This window comes from Euprymna scolopes, chromosome 35, assembly GCF_053919585.1.
Source record: "Euprymna scolopes isolate OS-2025 chromosome 35, ASM5391958v1, whole genome shotgun sequence".
Classification (NCBI taxonomy): Eukaryota; Metazoa; Mollusca; class Cephalopoda; order Sepiida; family Sepiolidae; genus Euprymna; species Euprymna scolopes.
This window is the reverse complement of record NC_136516.1, coordinates 40570515-40591825: the sequence shown is the minus strand read 5'-3', so window position 1 is coordinate 40591825 and position 21311 is coordinate 40570515. Positions and strand designations below refer to the sequence as shown.

Below are 21311 nucleotides of genomic sequence, written 5' to 3'. Positions count from 1 at the left end.
GCGTATTTTACAACCGAGCAACGCCGGGAAGCTGTTAGTTATTAATAAAATTCACAATCCTTACAGCAATTTAACCATATTTGCTATAAATAACCTTTAGTCTTTCCAGACAGTTTCGGCTAGTGTTTGTTTAATGTTTTCCATTAGATACGCGTCCAATATTCACTGCTGAGTGACAAACACACTATAATACAACTGATATTCAATGGACTAAAGGTTGTCGTGGGATTGATAGACATTATCTTTAAAATAACACAACAGATTAACGTTATGGAATTAAGATTTGGTGAGTGTGAAGCACATTCAAGATTACACATTTTACAGATAAGACAAGCCCGTTCTACTTCAGATATCCTAACTGTAATCTCTGAACGTATATACAATGCACTGGATAAAGCAGGAGAGGCTAGGGCAGTAGCCCTAGATAAATCTAAGACCTTTGACAAGGTATGGCACGATTGTCTACTCAGGAAAATTAGATCCTATGGTATTACTGGAAGAATATTTACGTAAATTCTTCTTAAGTAAGCAAAACCTCACCTCTACACAGTAGAAATCCCTAGATGTAAGAAACACATCGACGAAATGTTGCAATCCTCTGCCTGTTCTACAAGTATTTTAATGGCGGATGCTTTGACAAGCTACAAGCCCTTGAGCCCCCTCGACGTAAATATCCTTGAAAAACCCGACAATCAGCAAAATCCCACCCCTACACAGTAGAGATCCATAGATGTAAGAAAGCCTTCTAATCTAATAGTTTTTTATTTAGAACTGCTAGATTTTGGAATTCCCCTCCGGATTCTTGTTTCTCCGACTGTACTGACATGCAGAAGTTCATGTGTAATGTAAGCAGACGTCTTGCTGCTCAACTCCCTGCATAGTATCCTTAGAGATTATGTTCCAGATAGTAGCCCCCTAGTTTGAAGTTGCGCCTTGTTTGGAGTGAAAATGCAATATAAGAAGATAGTCAACTATGTGTGTTCACTGCATGTAATTGACTGGCAACAAAAAAAAACTGCTGCATATTCATTATTAAACTTGGTGGACAAGTACGGCATAGACTAATGTGTTACTAAGGCTGCTATAAAGAAGATGGTCTCTCTGTCTCTCTCTCTTTTGTTTCTCTTACTCTCTCTCTCTCTCTCTCTCTCTCTCTCTCTCTCTCTCTCTCTCTCTCTCTCTCTCTCTTGACCGTGCTGGAAAACTACTCACACTGAAAGGTATCCTGAAACTATACGAAACTAGCATTCGCATATTCAAGGAATATGGTTTCCCCATTTTAGTAGGTGGATATTCCACTAATCCATCCCTTCAAAACGTTTTCAGTTCGTGAATAATTTATAAGACGTGTTCTTTCCTTAACTCGCACATTAGGCTTTGAGAAGATCAAACAGTTCTAAAAGAGGCTCATATTCTCGAAATTCCCTTTAAAAAGGCTAATCTGAGTAAGAATATGCGAGTGACCCCTCTTTGATGTAGCCTCGTTCCCGAATATCATAATAATAATATATAACTATTGTTGCAATGGTAAAAGAAAGATAATCGTGGTAATTTGGACATGCAACAACGAAATAAGTCAACGACATGTTAGGTAAAAAAGGGGGCATTCGAAAGAAACAGGACAAAAAGAGCACTTAAGATGCTGGACTTAAGGAGTAAGTTAAAGATTGTTTCTTATTATTTGTATTGAACTATGTAGCACAATATTACTTACTAAATATATATTAGTACTTATTAATTTATCTCATTTGGGTCAGTTGCTGCGTGTTATTGATTTCTATGTCAACAAAAGTGTTGTTTCATTATCCAGAAAAATATCAGCTTTTTCAAAATATATTTGTTGGCTAAATGAAGTTCGTATTCCGTTGAATTTCCACAGGTCCTGCTAGTTGTTATTATTATTATTATTATTATTATTATTATTATTATTATTATTATTATTATTATTATTATTTCTCTCTCATTCTTATTTTATCTATTAATGTTTATAGCATGTTGAGAGATATGTTTACTGTGCTTTTAATCTATTTGAAGAGAAAATACGACATAGTAAACGTAACAGTATATAGAAGGTGCTTTCAATAAGTTTCAAAAGTTTTCTAGTAAAAGAATTAAAAATTGTTGTAGACTCTTGAAAATTCGGCATGTTATCGGCACAATCACGGTGACACACCGGTTCTCGCCAGATCACCGAAGTTAAGCAACGTTGAGCCTGGCCATTACCAGATGGGTGACCATTTGGGAAGCTAGGCGCTGCATGTACCTTCTGGGAAGGTTGGGCATGGGGCCAGCACCCTCACCCTGTAGAAAGAACTCCTTGCTATAAAAACATCTACAAGTTATAGATGAATAATGCCCCTCCAGAGGCTCAAGGGTTATGGATGGATGGATTGCTATACATCTTATGAGATGACTAAACAATTTTTATGATTTCAGGTTTAAATCAACGGCTAAAGCGGGAATTGGAATACATGCTACTAAAGCCTGGTTGTCACAGCTGGTGAATTCTGAAAATGCTATCTGGGCGTGAAGATAGTCTAGAAGAATGAAGTGCAATAAAATTCTGTTTTAAACTTGAAAAAATTTGACAGAAACGTATAGAATGCTTCAGACTGCCTTTCTACCACTTTACATGAATCGAGCATAAGTCTTTGAGTGGCATAAGAGATTCATGGAAGGCAAGTAGTCGATGAGGAATGATGAGGTGTGGGGAAGGGGAGGAGCAAGGAAGTCAGAATACTAGTTTATAGGCCAAAAAAAAATTCACGGATAAGGACTGTCGTTTGCCTATAGAGACAATAAATGAAGAGTTTGATGTCAGTGTGGAAATTGTATGCACAATTATTCACGAGGAACTGAATGTTCAGAAGAGTTGCGCGAAGTTTGTTCCAAGGATGCTCCGTTTCTGTCACAGACTATTTGATCAAAATGGGCATCAAGACAGTTCCTCACCCTCCTTATACTTCAGACCTTGCTCCCTGTGACGTTTGATTATTCCTTACGCTCAAAGCAAATTTAGAGGCTTTCGTTATCAGACAGTACAGATGAAAAAAGCCGAGATGAGGATTATTGTAACAGGAGGACTTCGATGAGGCCTTCCAATATGGAGTCTGAAGCATTCCATACGTTTCTGTTGCATTTTACCAAGTTTAAAACAGAATTTTATTGCACACAATTCTTCGAAAGTTTCCTCACGTTCAGATTGCATTTTTGGAATGCACCAGCTGTGGCAATAAGGCTTTAATAGGGTGTATTTCATGGAGCCTTGAAACGGTACAGCAAGTGAATTGCAACCGGTGGAGATTACTTCGAAAGAGATTATTAAAGCCACCTCGTAGATGTTTGATTCACTGGAATTTCCACTGGTTTGGTAAGTAATTAAGAACCCGGTGTATATTGTACGTTATATGTAAACGTGACTACAAAAGCACAAACGTGCTGACATTTAGTCAAGTAGTAAAAAATCTCAGAATTTAAAATGTTAGGAATACCAATGAGAAGAACAGAAATGTAGGCCATTTTTTAAAGTTCCAGCGAATGTTAAAAAAATCGGTATAAATTGTAAAATATGATAAGAATTTATGAAAATTTTTTTTTTTTTTGATGTATGTATAAATTAATTCAATCATTGACCCATTTACATGCCTACGGGAACTTTAAAATTTACACACACATACACTATATATATATATATATATATATATATATATATAGTACGTTAGAAAAAATATAAAATATATATGGCAATTAAGCTAGACAGAATATTCCGCGTTTCATCCACACTAGGATTCGTCAGGCTAATGCCTAATCCTAGTGTGTATGAAACGCGGAATATTCTGTGTAGCTTAATTGCTATATATATTTTCTAACTTACTAGCTAGCTCTACCTATGTATTTAGCACTGTTAAAGTAAATACTTAGTTTACGCATAAAATTATACTTTCGTATATTAATTTATGTGATTAAATGAAGTAGTCCTATATATATATATATATATATATATATATATATATATATATAGATCAAAATTTTGTTGAAAATTCAAAGATTCACGTTTTCTTTTTTATAACCTACGTGGATTTTTTCATTACAGCTGTTTCATTAATAGGTTGGCAATTTTACGATTTATGTTTCCGTAAAAATATCCTGTCCCCACCAACTTCTTCAGATGTTTATCACAACAAATGGTATATTTTTAACATGCTGGACATCGTAAAAAAATTTCCACAGCCATGCTTCCTCACTTCCTCCATCTTTTGGTGTTATGTGAAGATAGTTTTCCATTTTAACCCGTACTTTCGTATTTTTATTTTTTATTCATTAATTATTTATTTTTGTTTTTATTTTCCCAGTTTTTCCTATTTGTTTTTTTTTCCAATTATCATATAATTTTATATAATTTTATTCCTATATTTATGCGTGTTTATTTTAATATTGTTTTTTTTTTTTGCTTCGTGTTTGAATTCGTATTATATTACCCGATGCAGGGGAGGTCACTCTCGTGGTATCATTTTTCATCTAGGATTACCTCCCTTCCATCCCCCCCAATCCGCTCGAGTGCGTGAAATTAAATATTTGTTTCTGTGCAAACACCCGTGGATTACATCTAAAAAACAAATAGGAAAATAGGTTTGAATTTGTCAGTAGAGCTAAATATGTTTTTCATTATTATTTTAACCTCAAGTGTATTAACTTAATTCATTACAAGTTGTTTCAATAAACCATCTGAAGATATGAACGGGTAATCTTTATCCCGTTTATTGAAACAACAAGCTATATATATCACATTTTAGTCATTCAAGGAATTTAAAAATTTATTACGTGAAATGTTTGAGTTTTAGATCAAAATATTTTTATTATTCTTTGTAAGACAAAGAATACATTAGAAATATTTTAACTCCTTATCCTATAGGATTTCGATGTCTACCATCTCTTCAGATGAGAAAATATTAGCAAATATTTATAATGGTTTACATCTTATTTGCTAAAGTCAGTAAGGCATTTTTTACATAGGCATAACAACTTGTCAAGGCCCAGAGACGACTCAAGGATAAGAGTTAAGAGTGTACAGTAGTCGATTGGACAAAATAGTAATCCTTAGTAATGGAGATTCGGTAAATTTGTTAACAAGTGGAACGGCTGATCAAGAACTTGTTTACATTGGACTTGAAGACAACCATATTGTAGTCAGTTGGAAAGCAGGAACACATAAGACAATTCCACAGGCGTGCAGTTCTAAGAAAGAAACTTTGTTAATGGAATCTACGTTTAGGTTAAGGCACAGATAAAGAGTGGGGGAAATTATTGATAGTGTTTTCAGCTAGACGAGTGTTTCTTGTGAAAGTTTGGCGACTGGATACCATAGATTGAAACTCAGTCTAACACTTTCCATGAAAATAACGATAAAGCAGAGACAAACTCGCAACATCTCTTCTGTGAAATAGAGGTTGCAGCGAAGAGAACTCCTACGAGGCTATGAAGTCTATTTTGAACTCTATCAAGGCAGGACAAGTCATTTCTAGCAGCTCCTGCCCAAATGTGGCAACAGTACACCATCCTTGGACGTAACTAGCTCTTATATAGATAGAGAATTGCATCAGCAGTGAGATATTTACTGGATCGATAGAAGGATTCGACCATTTTTCCAGTGGCCTTGGCAACAGATTTGATGTACGTGTTCCATTTAAGATCAGGAGTAACGGTCAAGCCCAGAGGCGTGTCAAAACATGAGGCCTTTCCAAGACGAGAGCCATTCATTTCAATTGATACCAGATGGGGATCAGAATGCTGATGATGTAAAAAGAGAATTTGGTTTTAGATGCATTAAAAGTAACCAGCCACTCCTTTCCCCATTGTACAACGTGATCAAGATCAGAGGAGAGAGAATCAGAGAGAACTTGGTCGTTTATTGTCTTAGATGTGCTACCATAGATGGTATTGTCATCAGCATAAATGTCTACGAATGATGTAATGATGTGATTTGGAAGATCATTAATATAGATCAGGAAAAGAGTTGGGCCCAGGATGGACTCCTGAGGGACTCCAGCATTAATACTGTGAGCTTCTTATTTTTGTCCATCAACTATTACTCTTATGAACCTATCAATGAGAAATGATTTAATAATTGAGAAGACATTTCCAGCTATACCATAGCTGGAGATCTTGTGAAGTAAACCTTTATGCCATACTCTATCAAAGGCCTTAGATATGTCAAGAGCAATTGCCCTAGAAAAGTTACCTCTGTTGAGAGATTCGCTAATCCAAGGAGATATAACTGTAAGCACATCTGTTGTAGATCTAGCAGAACGTAAACCATATTGTGTGCCACTAAGAAGGTTATTTTTGCTGAGATGGTTGATTACTTCCCTATTTAATACAGATTCCAGCAACTTACTCATGACGCACAGGAGACTTACTGGCATGTACTGAAGGGGGGATGAGCGATCACCTGAATTCTTAAATACAGGGCATACTGATAAGATTTTCCAGGGTGATGGGAAGCAATTCACCTTAAGACAACGTTTAAACAGTTTTATAAGTATGAGCGCTAGTTCTGGTTTAAGTTTTTTGTTTACTTTGTTTTTAAATTGCAATTTCACCCCAAATAAGGCACAGTTCCACTTTGATGTAGGGGGCTACTATCAGGGACATGAGCTACAGGGGTACTATGTGGGGAGTTGGCAGCAAGATGTCGGTTCACGTTACACTTGAACTTGTCAGTACAGTTGGGGAAACAGGAACTCGGAAGGGAATTCCAAAGTCGAGCGGTTCTGGGAAGAAACTACTGGAGCAGAAGACTCTCTTACATCTAGGGTAAATAATGTTTTTTCCAGATAAATAGTATTTGCCCATTGCTATTGGTGGTAGAGAAGGTTTCTTGTAGTTATTGAAGGAAACAAGTTTAGTCTTAGCAGCATTGAATGTGACCATCCATTTTTGTCCCCATTCCACTACAGATGTGAAGTCATCCTCTAGTGTTTTTGCCATTTCTCTAGATATGTGTTCATTTGATTTTCTGTCGTGTCGGTTATAGAGAGTAGTGCCATCAGCATATATACCCATCTCACAGACAATTTTGTCAGGGAGGTCATTTATGAATATCAGGAACAGTAGAGGTCCAAGGATAGCCCCCTGAGGCACTCTCATATTTATATCATATTGTTTGGATGTACGACCATCAATGACAACCTGGAGTTAAGAAGGATTTAATTATGTTAAATATTCTTCCAGTGATACCGTATGATCTGATTTTCCTGTGAAGACCTTCGTGCCATACCCTGTCAAAAGCCTTAGATATATCTAGGGCTACCATGTCAAGGTAATAGTCCGAAGTAGGCATATTTTCCTGGATTTTTTTTTTTTTGTTTATAAAATGAGTCCGGTAAATAAAGTATTATATAGGTCCGGTGGATCTGTTTATTAATAAACAAATAATTTCATATACTTCATATTTTTATATAAATATAAATATGAGCTTCAAATTCCACTCCAAAATAACTTCAAATTGTGAATAAAATTAAAATCGATATGGATGAATAAATAAATAAATAAAACAAAATGCTTATGCATAATAAATTAGCGAAAAGAAGAGAAGATAAAATATAACATATAGAAAATAAAGTGTAGAAAATAAAACAAGGATGAGGAGTTATAATATTTCAACTGTATTCTTTGTCTTAGAATAATACAAATATTTTTGATTTGAAATTTATCGTCATAAATGTAAACATTTATTGAATGACTAAAATTATATATATGCATATATATATATATATATATATATATATATATATATATATATATATACTAGCATGGGTACCCAGCGTTGCCCGGGTATTTGGAGATGTATGTCGAGCAAAAAAAAAAGTGGTCAAATTTTTTTAACTTTGACCCCTATTTATGAATCCATTAAAATGTATTGTTTTGGGCTCAAATCAAGTTATTAAGTTACATCCATGTCCAAAGAACCTATATCTAAAATTTCAAGTGTTAAGACCCGAAATTGTTGGAGGAGTTTGGTAGAATTCTCAAAGGTCAAATCGTTGAACTTTGACCCCTTAATCGTCAAATTTCTGGCCGAAAACCGATCAAATCTATTTTCCCAAATCTCAGTACCTTGTACATCAAATTTCGAGTCTGCGGACTTAAAATTGACAGAGTTATTGCGCAGGGAAATGTACACACATAGACACACAGGTACAGAGATACACACACAGACAGACACTTTCACTTATATATATATATATATATATATATATATATATATATATATATATATATATATATATGATGAATTAACGATCAAAATGCAACAGTCAAGTATCTACTGTAAACAGAAATATTCTTAGTCTTGAAAGAAAGACGAAACGTTAATGAACAGATATGTTGGTTTGTTATTTTTCATCTCTCTGTCTCTTCAGAATATTTATCTCTTTATTGCCGTATTTTCTTCTATATAATAATTTGAATGCCGAAATTTCCTTTCTGGACCAAATTACGATAGGTTTACAATGACAGATGCCACCTCCGAAATAATTTCGTTTAAACGTGTATCCCCTATCTTATGCAACTTATGTACGCCGTTACAGACATATTTATTAGATATAATGAAATATTATATTATGTCCTTGGCGCGACTTCATCATGATTGCAAAGATCTAAAGACGAAGCGGCTTATAATTTCCCCTCTAACTGAAAAGTCCTCCCATTCTCCTAAACAGGACCGGGTACTTTTATAACCATTATAACTATATTGACCTGACACCGTTATTAACTGGATTGCACACTCATACACTTACAACTACCAGTACACTTCGCTATTCGAAAATACTGATTTCTCCTCCATAACAGTCCGCCTATTGTCAATGGCTGCAACGATTATATTTTATTATTCTGGATTATACGCAAACATAAAAAAACGAACACCACAGCCCTAATTCACTACGGCAGTTCAATCGCAAACATTGTTATACATTATTTATTCCATTTAAACTTACACATGCCATCACGCATTGCTATAAATCTTTAAATCTTTAAATCACAATAAAATTGCATATACATTTTCCATCACTGGCATTACCGTTATTTACATATTATTAGAACCAAAACAATTACGTCACAGCTTTTTATACATCATATCCGGTGTTAACGTCCTATATTTACCCCAATTACATTTTAACCAACTAGAAAACATTCAAACATAATTAGCAATATACTCTACATTTCTTGCATTTTTTCGTTTCCTTATATACTTTTTCTTTCGTCTGGGAGGGAGGGGGAAGGTAGGGTTCATTATTTATGAATATACGCTAACGCTTTTTTCGAAGTATATATATATATATATATATATATATATTGTTAGATTTAAGCAATTACGTTGCAGATTTCTTTACATTATACCACGTTTTACCCTCCTATATTTTAACCAATCAGAAAACTCGCTTAACAAGACAAAATATATAATCCATATTTCTTGTATATCTTGTTTCTTTCTTATACGGGGAAAGGCGGTGTTCAATACTCATAAATGTACGCCAACGTGATGCGCGTCTAGCGTTCTTTGTGATTGCGTTAAGTAGTAAACATAAACGACGCTATTGGAATTACGTCATTGTGGACCAATGGATAGAAAAGCAGAGTCGAAGTACAGGGGTTTAGGGGTTTTAGGTTCGCACCAATGTAACGTAGGTTGTTTTTTTGTTTTGGTGGGGGAGAGAAAGGTTTGATATTGAGAAACATTTATTTATGCGCTTTTTTACGTTTTTATTTTCCTATTTTTCATCAAAATGAAACAAAACATCTTCATTTGGTTTCGGGGTGTTTTCTTTTTGTGTGTGTTTTTTGGGGTTGATTTTGATTTTTTTATTTTGGTTTTATTTTGGGGACAAGTGAAATTATTGCAGTAATTGATAAAAACAATAATCAAAGATAAATACACGGAAAAGTTTCGTTTCATTCCATTAGGATAGGATTAATTTCTGCTTATTAATAAAAATGTGAGGCCAACTATTTTTAACCGCAGAGACCAGTAATTAAGTAGTCAACGTTAATACAGCTTCAACGACTAAATAGATTTTTTTTGTTATTTTGTTTTGTTTCCCCTCTCTCTCCGCCCAGCATGCCTACTTGTTCTCCCCATCCTCGTTGCTGTTTTTCTTCTTTCTTCTCTCCACCTGTTCATAGCATTTCGATAGCCGTTATTACCGTGAGGTAATGGGGATGTCTATTCTGAAAGCCGTTCATAACATGAGGAGGTTAGGGGTTGGGCACCACCACCACCAACAATAACAACAACAACAATCGTAATTTTTTCGTTTGAGGGAGCGGGTACGCTCCCACCGAACAACGTCAGTTAGCGGGTACTGCTAGTGTATATATATATATATATATATATATATATATATATATACTAGCAGTACCCGCTATATATATATATATATATATATATATAGATAGAGAGAGAGAGAGAGAGAGAGAGAGAGAGAGAGATTGATTGATAGATAGATAGATATGTAAGTTTAATAAGCCAATTAAACGCAGATTTTTAAAATAATAAAAATTTACTTGTTCATAAATCAAAATACATTTCGACATAATCTCGACTTAATCAGGATAGGTGCAGTATATTTTTTTTCATCTTATTTATCCCTCGTGCATAATGCCACTAAGAATAACAAGACTCGTTCGGTGTTATCATAAGGAAATGTTTTCTGTTAACTGGACATTTGAAAATCACTATTGATAACACCGAATGGATCTTGTTTTTATCATTAGTGGCGTCATTCCACGAGGAATATATGAGATGAAAACAAACACTGTGTTAATCCTAGTGAAGACGAGATTACGTCGAAAGATACATTGATTTATGAACAAATAAATGGGTTTTTTTTGTCTGCCTTAAATTGGCTTACTAAACGTACATTTTGAATTTGCATTTTGCAACGCTTGCTTTTATCACAGAGAAAACATATCCTTACACACACACACACACACATATATATATATATATATATATATATATATATATATATATATATATATATATATATATACTAGCAAAAGTACCCGTCGTTGACTGGGTTCAAAAACAGCCTACAGAAAATGGACTCTGATTTATGAAAGTATGATAGCTTATGAAAAGGAAGGGTTGTAAAGAGATAGCTTCGAATTTGGTGGTATCAAAACCAAAGCAAAATATGATGAAAGTAAAAATAAAATAGATAAACCCCATAATTTATTATACCATACCTGTTCGCACTGAAACACGTATCACAATATTCTGTGGATTTATATTAAAAAACCTTGTTAAACTTTGTGACATATTGCCATTGGATGGAGGTCAGGCGCGAACGAACACCTCATAATTTTATTATACCATATGTCTTCAAACTGAAACATAATTATCAAAGTATACTTACGCAGATAGATATGAAAAGTCTTTATTAAAGTGTGTGCCTTTTTCAATTCTATGGAGGCCAGGCGCGAACGTAGAACCCACAATTTTATTATACCATCCCTATTTAAGTTAAACATACTTCATATCAAAGTATTATTATGTACATCTATATCAAAAACCCTTGTAAACGTTTATTTTTTTTTTATTTTTTAATTTTTATTTCCATAATTTGTGGACCAGGCGCGTACGCAGACCCCACAATTTTAATGAATCATCATTATGCCAGTTCAAACATATCCATTCCTGTGTCTCGATACATCTTCTATCATTATATGTGATCAGTTTTCTATAATAGTCAACCATGCAGGAGACTATTCGTGACCAGACATAAACACACAGACGTTCTGCTTTTTATTATAGAAGATATATATATATATATATATATATATATATATATATATATATATATATATAATTGAACCCCGTTATACGGTAACCCTAGGATACGTTTCTGTCAGGTTACGATGTGGAATAAGGTGTTTTCCTACGCCTAGTTACGCTATTTGCCCCACTTTACGGTGTTATTTATGATATTTTTATTATATACATGAGTATTACATACTGTACTGTATTTTGTTACTAATTTTTAATGCCGTATATCCCCGAGTTCTAATATATATATATATATATATATATATATATATATATATATATATATATATATATATATATATATATATATAATGCACAAAGAGGCGCGGTTCTTTTGGCCAAGTCTCCTCGAAATCCTTGATTGCAATTCAGATTTCCCTTGGGCGCAGAACTCCTCTCAACGAGACCCTAGGGAAGGAAACTAGATTAGCCCATCTCTCTCAATGGCGCCTTTCAAACATACGCTAAACAATAGAACAATCCAGACGAGCGCCTTTCTTCTTCCTGTTTGGCCATCTCCATCATAAACCTTTAAACTCGACTCAAGTTTTGGATTAGCCTTTGTTGAAATGCCAATTCCAATCAAAGTGATTCGTTCGAATATTAGGCAAGTGCGTCTGCTCATAGGGTCCTCACTGTAGCACCTTCGAGTTCAAGAGGAATTGTTACCGGGCATTTAATTACAATATAACATTATATAAATTTCATGGCGTATTCAATTCAATGGAGATTTAATTTCTTTCTCTATCCTATAGCGCAGTGTGTTACTACGTTGTGTATATCTTTGTCTGTCCGTTTCACTTTTCTTGGAAACTACCGGGTCGATTCAGCTGAAATGTTTTTTATAGACTTTTGGAATGATATGTTACAGCGAACATAGTATTATGGTATCCGTTGGGACAAATAAGGATTAATGATGATTAGTCAACACAATACTTTAACCCTTATCCTCGAGTGGCGTCTAGGCCTTGATAAGTGGTGATTTCTTCGTAAATAACAAAAATACCGTATTTATTCTAAAAGTTTATTTGGAAAATACTCATTCGATCTGGCTAAAGTTTTTTAGGGGAATTTTTATCATAATGGTGCAGCGAATTAAGTATTATGGTATCCGTTCGATGCACAGTTTGTGGTTAATATGGATTCATGGTAATTATGCAACCAGCCAGGAATCACTCCTTAGCCTTTTGGTTAGGAGCAAAGTGTAGTCCGTGTTCTGATGCTACATTTAGTCTATTGTGTCTCCGTTTTGTGAAAGAGAGATCCTTGTATCAGACGTCTTTCGTCATGGTTGACAGATCGAGAACAATCTACCCTTGTAGACTAAATATAATGTTCAGCTTCAATTCGAAGTTCAACATACAACTTCCTGAATTTGAACAGATGCACCTAACAAACACAATAAAACTGTAATTCGATAATAGTATTTTTATTCTAATTTTTTTCCATTCGATTATTAGTACTTTTTACTAATTTCGACATGACAGGTACAAAATAGATTTCGTGGCTTAGTGGAGGATGCCCTTTTCTCTACCCTGCAACTCTCTCCCACAGAAGAGACTTTGCGAGCCTATCCTTGTTTTATCGTTATTTCCATGGCAGGTGCTCGTCTGAACTCCAATCTCTGGTCCCCCCTCGCCAATCTTTCACGAAAAACACCCGTCTAGCTGAATCCACTGTGAAAAATTTCCCCCACTCTTTATCTGTGCCTAAATCAAAACGTGGATTCCATGAACAAAGCTTCTTTCTACGAACTGCAGGCCTGTGGAACTCTGTTCCGTCTGCCTGCTTTCCACCTGACTACAACTTGGATGTCTTAAAGTCCAACGTTAACAAATTCTTAATGAACCGCCCCCTTAAGTAAACACTTCATCAAATCTCCACACTAACGTAATGTACTTGCAATAACCCTTACCCCTGAGTGGCTTCCGGGCCTTGATAAGTGGTGACCACTGTGTAAAAAAACAAAAAAAACGTAATCATCTTTTTATTAAAATACATTTATTTGAAATCCCATTATAATGCAGAATCGGCGAAACTTCTGTAGCGAATCGTTATTTCAAAGCAGAATCGCCATACACCTTCCAAGGGAAATAACTCAATCGAAATTAGTTTTAAATGGACACTAGATCGGGGAAACACCGCTTCGCCCACACAAACAGATGGGAGAATGTTCACTGCGTGCTTCGTCCTAAAGTCATGTAAATTCTATAGGGACTAATTTTTATATTTTAGCGCATAGGTACAGCAAAAAGGCTGAGACCTTTGCAATTTCGATTATAAATACAGCACAGGGGAAAAATCAAGTTTAGTTTTTGTTAGAAACCATCTCCTAACTCCATCTTGCGGGGCTGAGCACTAAAGTTCAAGCAAAGACCATTTCCCTTGTGGCAATCAGTTATTAGTCAATGTAACCCTTCATACCAATTGTCACTATCCAGCTCCCCTTATCCCCGGGGAGTTGGTCCCCATTTCCCCTTCACTTTCCATTAAAAAACGGCCTAGTGCCTAATTTGCTCAGTGGGAAACAAATAAATCTCCAAACTCCATCGAGAGACGTTAAACTTATTTACCAGAAAATACGCACGATGAGGATTCGCGCCAATCGATAAACACCTCACCAAGGTATTTCTATTTACGCAAGTAGCAATGAATATCTTTCTCGAAGTCTTTCTTTTTTATCCAGACAAATGGATTTATACGTAGCCGTTTACATTAAAACATTTTTAAGCCTGTCTTAATAAAAAAAATATAATGGATTTTAAGTCCGTATTAATGAACATCAACCTTCACAATTTCATAACGAATTAACAGTCAAAGATAGTTAATACTCCACAGCATTAATAAAAAAAACTACTATGTAAAATAAAACTATATATATATATATATATATATATATATATATATATATATATATATATATATAAATAAAAAAGGGTAAGGATAATTAGTAAACGTTAGATAAAATGATGGTTAAAAATATTACGAACTGGCCAGGATTCGAACCTGGAATCTTCTGATATGTTGTCAGATACGTTATCCATTGCGCCACAAGTTCTGCTTGTATATCGAAAGATGTCACAGCGACTGTTTTTTTTTTACACAGTGATCACCACTTATCAAGACCAGGAAGCCACTCAGGGATAAGGGTTATTGCAAGTACATTACGTTAGTGTGGAGATTTGATGAATGTTTACTTAAGGGGGCGGTTCATTAGGAATTTGTTAACATTGGACTTGAAGACATCCAAGTTGTAGTCCGGTGGGAAGCAGGCAGACGGAACAGAGTTCCACAGGCCTGCAGTTCTAAGAAAGAAGCTTTGTTCATGGAATCCACGTTTTGAGTTAGGCACAGATATAGAGTGGGGGAAATTTTTCACAGTGGATTCAGTTAGACGGGTGTTTTTCGTGAAAGATGGTGAGGGGGGACCAGAGATTGGAGTTCAGACGAGCACCTGCCATGGAAATAACGATAAAACAAGGATAGGCTCGCAACGTCTCTTCTGTGGGAGAGAGTTGCAGGGTAGAGAAAAGGGCATCCCCCACTAAGCCACGAAGTCTATTTTGTACTCTGTCAAGGCAGGATAGGCTGTTTTTAGCAGCTCCTGCCCAGATATGGCAACAGTATTCAATCCTTGGACGTACTTGGCTTTTATATAGACTGTATACAGGCAGTGCAAAATTCCGTTGACATTGGCAGCTAACTTTCTCGACAATTGTACGAAACAGTCCAAAAATCCTTATTTCGGACATTTTGACGACCGGGCGATGTTCGTTACGAACCATGTATAGATAAGGACAATCTAGGGACTCATACCTTTCAGGGGAAAAAAAAAGAATTTTTCAATTCGGTGCATCCGTTCGAAACTTTTATTGGTATATATACACACATATAAATAAACATTTAGAATTTTATTAATAGTATAGATTATAATAGATACCACCGTTTTCGACCCAAGATCCAGTATTATGGTTTGCCTACATCGGAGAGCAATTCTTTACGCAAGGCATACATAGCGAATAATTAAAATTGAACTATGTCTTATGTTCATTTACTTATGAAATTATGTTTGATGTTAGAGATCGGATAATAGATCTTCCTGAATCAATTCCTTATACTTTTTATTCTGCATTTATGAATTTTCACGAAGTTACTCGGGTGTTCCCGTCAGATAAAAAAAATAAAAGCAACAGTAGGTTCTCTACAGTGCAATGTAAACTACAATGTATTGTGGACTTGGTCCAGGTGGGGAGGTATATGAGCTTTCTTCCAACTACAATGCGGTGGGGTCCTGACTAGAGCAGACAATTGATTAATTTGATTGATAAATGGGTGATATAACCATATTTTATAACAATAAAAGTATTGGAATATTTGTTGATCTTTATTCAGTCTCAGACAACATCGGGTCTCCGTGCTAGTGTATTACTATATCTAAATAGTTATTACAAAACACACACACATTCTAACAATCAACCCTCTCACTATGTTAATAATGGCGACGACCATTGAAATTCATAAAGTAATACATTTGAAAAAAAATGTCTTAATATCCAGAAACCAACTTGTCGACAGTTTCCGGTTCTTCCCGTTATCTGGCGGGCACATCTGAGTAATTTCGTGCAAATTGCGGATTCATGAACGCAGAAGTACCGATCCTTTTAGAACCGAATTAATAAAAAGACCATCAGACTCTCAACAGAAACGATCTACTTGTCGAGAAAGAGTAAGGCGAAATAACATCATATGCATCTAAAACTAAGCTTTTATTTTTACATCGTCAATGCTTGGATCCCCATCTGGCATCAATTGAAATGAATGGCTCCCGTCTTGGGGAGGCCTCATATTTTGACAAACTTCTGGGCTTGACCTTTACTCCTGATCTGAAATGGAACACGTACATCAAATCTGTTGCCAAGGTTGCTGGAAAAATGGTCGCATCCTTCTATCGATCCAGTAGACATCTTACTGCTGATGCTAATTCTCTATCTATATAAGAGCCAGGCACGTTCAAGGAGGGAGTACTGTTGCCACATCTAGGCAGTAGCTGCTAGAAAGAACTTATCATGCCTTGATAGAGTTCAAAATAGACTTCGTAGCCTCGTAGTAGATGTCATTTTCTCTTCCCTGCAACCTCTTTCTCACAGAAGAGACGTTCCGAGTTTGTCTTTGCTTTATCGTTATTTTCATGGTAAGTGCTCGACCTTCCTCGCCAAACTTTCACAATAAACACTCGTCTAGCTGAAAACACTATCAATAATTCCCCCCACTCTATAAATTGGTGATCCCTTTATTTCTATTTAATTAGCGCAAGAAATATAAAAACTAAACTTACGATTCTGAATTCGATCCTTGTGCAAAACATTCCAGCCGAACCCGATGACCGAGCATCGGTGGAGATGGATAAGCAGCGATAAAATCGTTTTGTATGATTGGACCCCAACTGACCTTCGGTGCTGAAAAAAAAAACAAAAAAACAGAAAAATTTTTTATGTTTCAGAATTTTTCAGATTAAGAAGAATTGGTTGGTTGGTTGGTTGGTTGGTTGGTTGGTTGGTTGTTTTTGTTTTACGGCATATCAACCTTTTTCAGGTTATTTAATGCGGAATCTAGTTATTTTGAGGAACGATTTTTAATGGAGTATATTTTTTTTAAGTCAGATTCTATTTAACCCATAGTTGAGACCTAACAGGTACTACCTGGGAGCAATGGCAATTAAAGGGTGGCTCCATACTCCCCAAGGCCCGCAAGGTGAGGCCTCACCATCGGATATAGTTTTAGGTCACATCCAGGACCAAGATTAATAATTCGTATTATTTGGATTATTCGGATTATTATTCTCTTATCTTGAGTGTTATTTTAACAACATTTCGGTCGATGTAACCTGCGACTTACTTCACATGTATCCTAACTCGGGAATCTTTCTATCTTGGAGTTTGTTTAAAGTGATATTGCTTTGCACAGAGCCAGTCTCAACCAGCCTGATCCAGCTGCAGGATTGCGGCGAGAGTGCCTCCGACATATAGCGTCTAGTATTCCTAAATAATCACCCATCTAGTACTGGCCAGTTTCAATGTTGCTTAACTTCGGTGATTTAAAGATAACAAGTGTGTCATCTTGATAATGCCGTGTTCATACTTATATACATTGCTAAATCGTATTTTCTTTTTTAAAAAAGTTCCTCTGTGTTTATTCGTATTTGTGTAAATGGTGTTATTGACTATACGGCACATACACGATGACACACCGTTTCCGGCTTGATCACCGAAGTTAAGCAACGTAGAGCCTGGTCAGTACGATATTGGGTGACCATTTGGGACTTCAAGGTGTTGTATGTGCACTCCGCTAATATCGGCGTTGTTTCTAGTCGTCCTGGACTTCTCATTGCCACTGGAGCCAAACAATGCCGATTCAGGAGAGGTGTGGTTGGAGATTGCGCAACCCTTGCCCCACAATTACATGCGCGGCTACCTCTACGGGGGGTATCCTTTTTGTTTCAAGACTGAACGGAGACATCGATGTTATTGCCAATAAATTCATAAATTGATTATCATTTTATATTCAATAAAAGGAAATAAACTTTTCTCAGCTGAGAAATATTTTTCATGAAATCTTTGAGTAAAAGATAATTCTCATTAGACTCCATATATGCCAGAAATTGGTAAAAATACATATCTTCTAAAAAGGGAAGACTATCTAATCTGGATTTGCTGTGTACAATACCCTCATTTACAGTGAAAATAGAGATGGTTCACAATATTTTGTATTTAAGATTGTGAAACGTGCGTAAGACAACAAAGAGAAAACTATGCATTCGTTGAAATTTAAAAAAATGCAAAAAAAAAAAGCTTAATTGATTTGAGATATGAAAGAATAACGAAAGAGATCTGTCTAGACAAGACATGAAGCCACTTGATCTAAGGACCTTAAAAATCTCGCTTCTAAGCAAAAACTTGCCAACGATAAGTGTTAGATGGAATAGATTCTGACTCGAAAAAACAGCAATTTTTCCCTCTTTGTCAGAAACATTGCCCCTAGAATGTGGTGACTAAAGAACAAAAAATATGGAAGCGCGAGTTATGCAGCGGCCGAAAGTAAACCCAAGATCTACTTTCTCTTCTCCTTAAAGTATAACGATGGGGTCGAGTTAGGAAGAAAATCTTGAGACTTGAACCTGAAGTAAATGTCCAATCATATTTGCTTATTTTTCTCCTTACGCCCTCATAGTTTTCCACCTCTTCTTTATTTTTCCAACTGAAAAACCGATGCGTTCCTTTAATCTATTTCTTTTAAAATTATACGTATATTATTGTTGTTTTCGTTTCTTTTAAATAATAATTTTAATAATCCGAGAAATTTTCGAACTAAAAAACCGATGCGTTCCTCTAATCGATCAATTTTGAAAAATATTGTTATTGTTGTTTTCGCGTGATTTTTCTTTTTTTAGTCAAGTTATCCTTAAGTGATTCAACTTAAAAAAGACACTGACGAAAGTAACGCGATTTGGAGATACGGCATAAACATGCTAGTACAGATGGAACGATAAAATTGTCGCACTAAAATAGACGACATGATTCCATTTCCGTTTGATGAAAACCAGTTTCCTTTATTTGTTGCAGACCATCTACTAGTTGGTCAGTTGTGTTCAAATCTCAAGAGCAATATCAGCATTTTATCATGTCTGAAAGTGACACAATGTTCAACGAGCGAGATCGGAGATGCGCCACTGTACAACTCATGCTCTTAACCAATTCAAGATATGATAATAGGACTATTACCAGCACCCTTAAAATGATCAGTGGATTATCCCGAATTACAGGGACGTGCCCAGGGGTGATGAAAACAAAGTTTCCAGCCACGTTTATGATTTTTGGTGTGTTTTCAAGTGAGAACAATATCATGCTATCTCACATATTCGAAGTCGGCTTGAAAGTCAATATCAAAGTGTACCTGGATGTGTTAAAGAGTGTTGTGATCCTCTGCCGCAGTCAGATGGTAGACCCTGTGTGTAGCAACAGGACTTGTCCTCGGCCCACAAGTCTAAAGATACCAAGGCTTGGCTTCAGAAGGAGCGTTACGCCTGTGTACCCTTCTATAATTGCCTCCCCTCCAATCCCGACCTGAACCCGCTGGACTACTTCGTCTGGTCATACGTCTAGAACATCACCAGCATGACCTCCCACAATACCAAAGCCAGTCTGATAGCCGCCATCCGTCGAATATTTGCCGACATTTGTGGAAAAGGCATACCCTCAGTTCCGGACCCGTATCAAAGCGGTGCTTGAGGCTGAAGGCGGCTACATTGAGTAAACATCAGCTTTACTACATAATCAAGTCACCTGCATTCGTCAAGCATCCGCCGAGCTCTCACTGGCGTTTATGTAAAAGGCATGCTCCCAGTTCCAAACCCGTATCCAAGCGGTGATTGAGGCTGAAGGCGGCTACATTGAATAGATGTCAGCTCTACTATATAATCAAGTTATCTGAATTTATTTTTTCCATGAAAGTTTTGAAATAAAACTGTAGCGTTGTTTTCTTTAGGGCGACACTTTTATCGTTCCATCCTGTCTTATAATACTTAAAGCTTTTTGGTGTCTACAAGCTTCATCTGTCTTCTACGCTTTTAGTGTAAAATTGGGTTAAAGAAACCAAGGCTTTGCGGTTACAGCCATTAAGCTACAACATTGGTCAACAACAATTAAAATAAAACAGTTGACATTAGGAAAATTGTTATTAAGACAAATGATGACAGTAGGTGTAGTTTATGACAAGTCAGAACAATTTATGACACTTAATATTTGATAGCACGTCTATTAAAGTTGGTTACTGTCTGACAACGATTGATCATGCGTCCATCAAGTGATTAGAATATATCATTTGATAATGGTTGCCAATAGCCTTTGGAACTGTTGGGAATTTTCACCGTATTCCATATTTTTTTTGGTTTTGGTTTTTCGATGAAAAGTCGATTAAAAATATATGTCGATTAAAAATTCGAGTATTAAAATCAGCAAGTTCGTGGACACTGTTAACGAAGTGCATTCACTACGAACTACGCAAGGCATTTTATGACGTTAATGCTTTTCGCGAATGCAATATCATTTATAGTGGGTTAGTCTATATTTTTAATCGACTTTTCATCGACTCTATATATTTTAACTTATCACCACCTAACGCCTATATATTCTAGTTTCCACTTTTAATCCTCATTTTTGCTCCTTCGCACTTTTACTTCAATAAGACAGCAACCACTATGGAAATTTTATTAATATTTTTGATTTTTATATAAAAAGATTATACGGAAAATCGAATAATTTAAAAAAAGCAATCGTAAAGCAAAGTGTCCCCGTTGCATTTAATAATATTTGCTTGAATGAAAAAATGATGTCTAAATATACCAATTTCAAATATATATATATATATATATATATATATATATATATAGAGAGAGAGAGAGAGAGAGAGAGAAAGAATGTACGTGCGT

General features: G+C 35.6%; 1 protein-coding gene across 1 annotated transcript in view; it reads right to left on the bottom strand.

Moving 5' to 3' along the window:
* The window catches only part of LOC145259606 (contactin-like), a 203633-nt gene that overhangs the window by 55944 nt on the left and 126378 nt on the right, over positions 1-21311 (bottom strand). The window contains exon 9 of the mRNA XM_080117262.1: positions 17163-17283. Coding sequence (XP_079973388.1) covers positions 17163-17283 — 121 coding nt within the window. The remainder of the gene's footprint in view (positions 1-17162; positions 17284-21311) is intronic.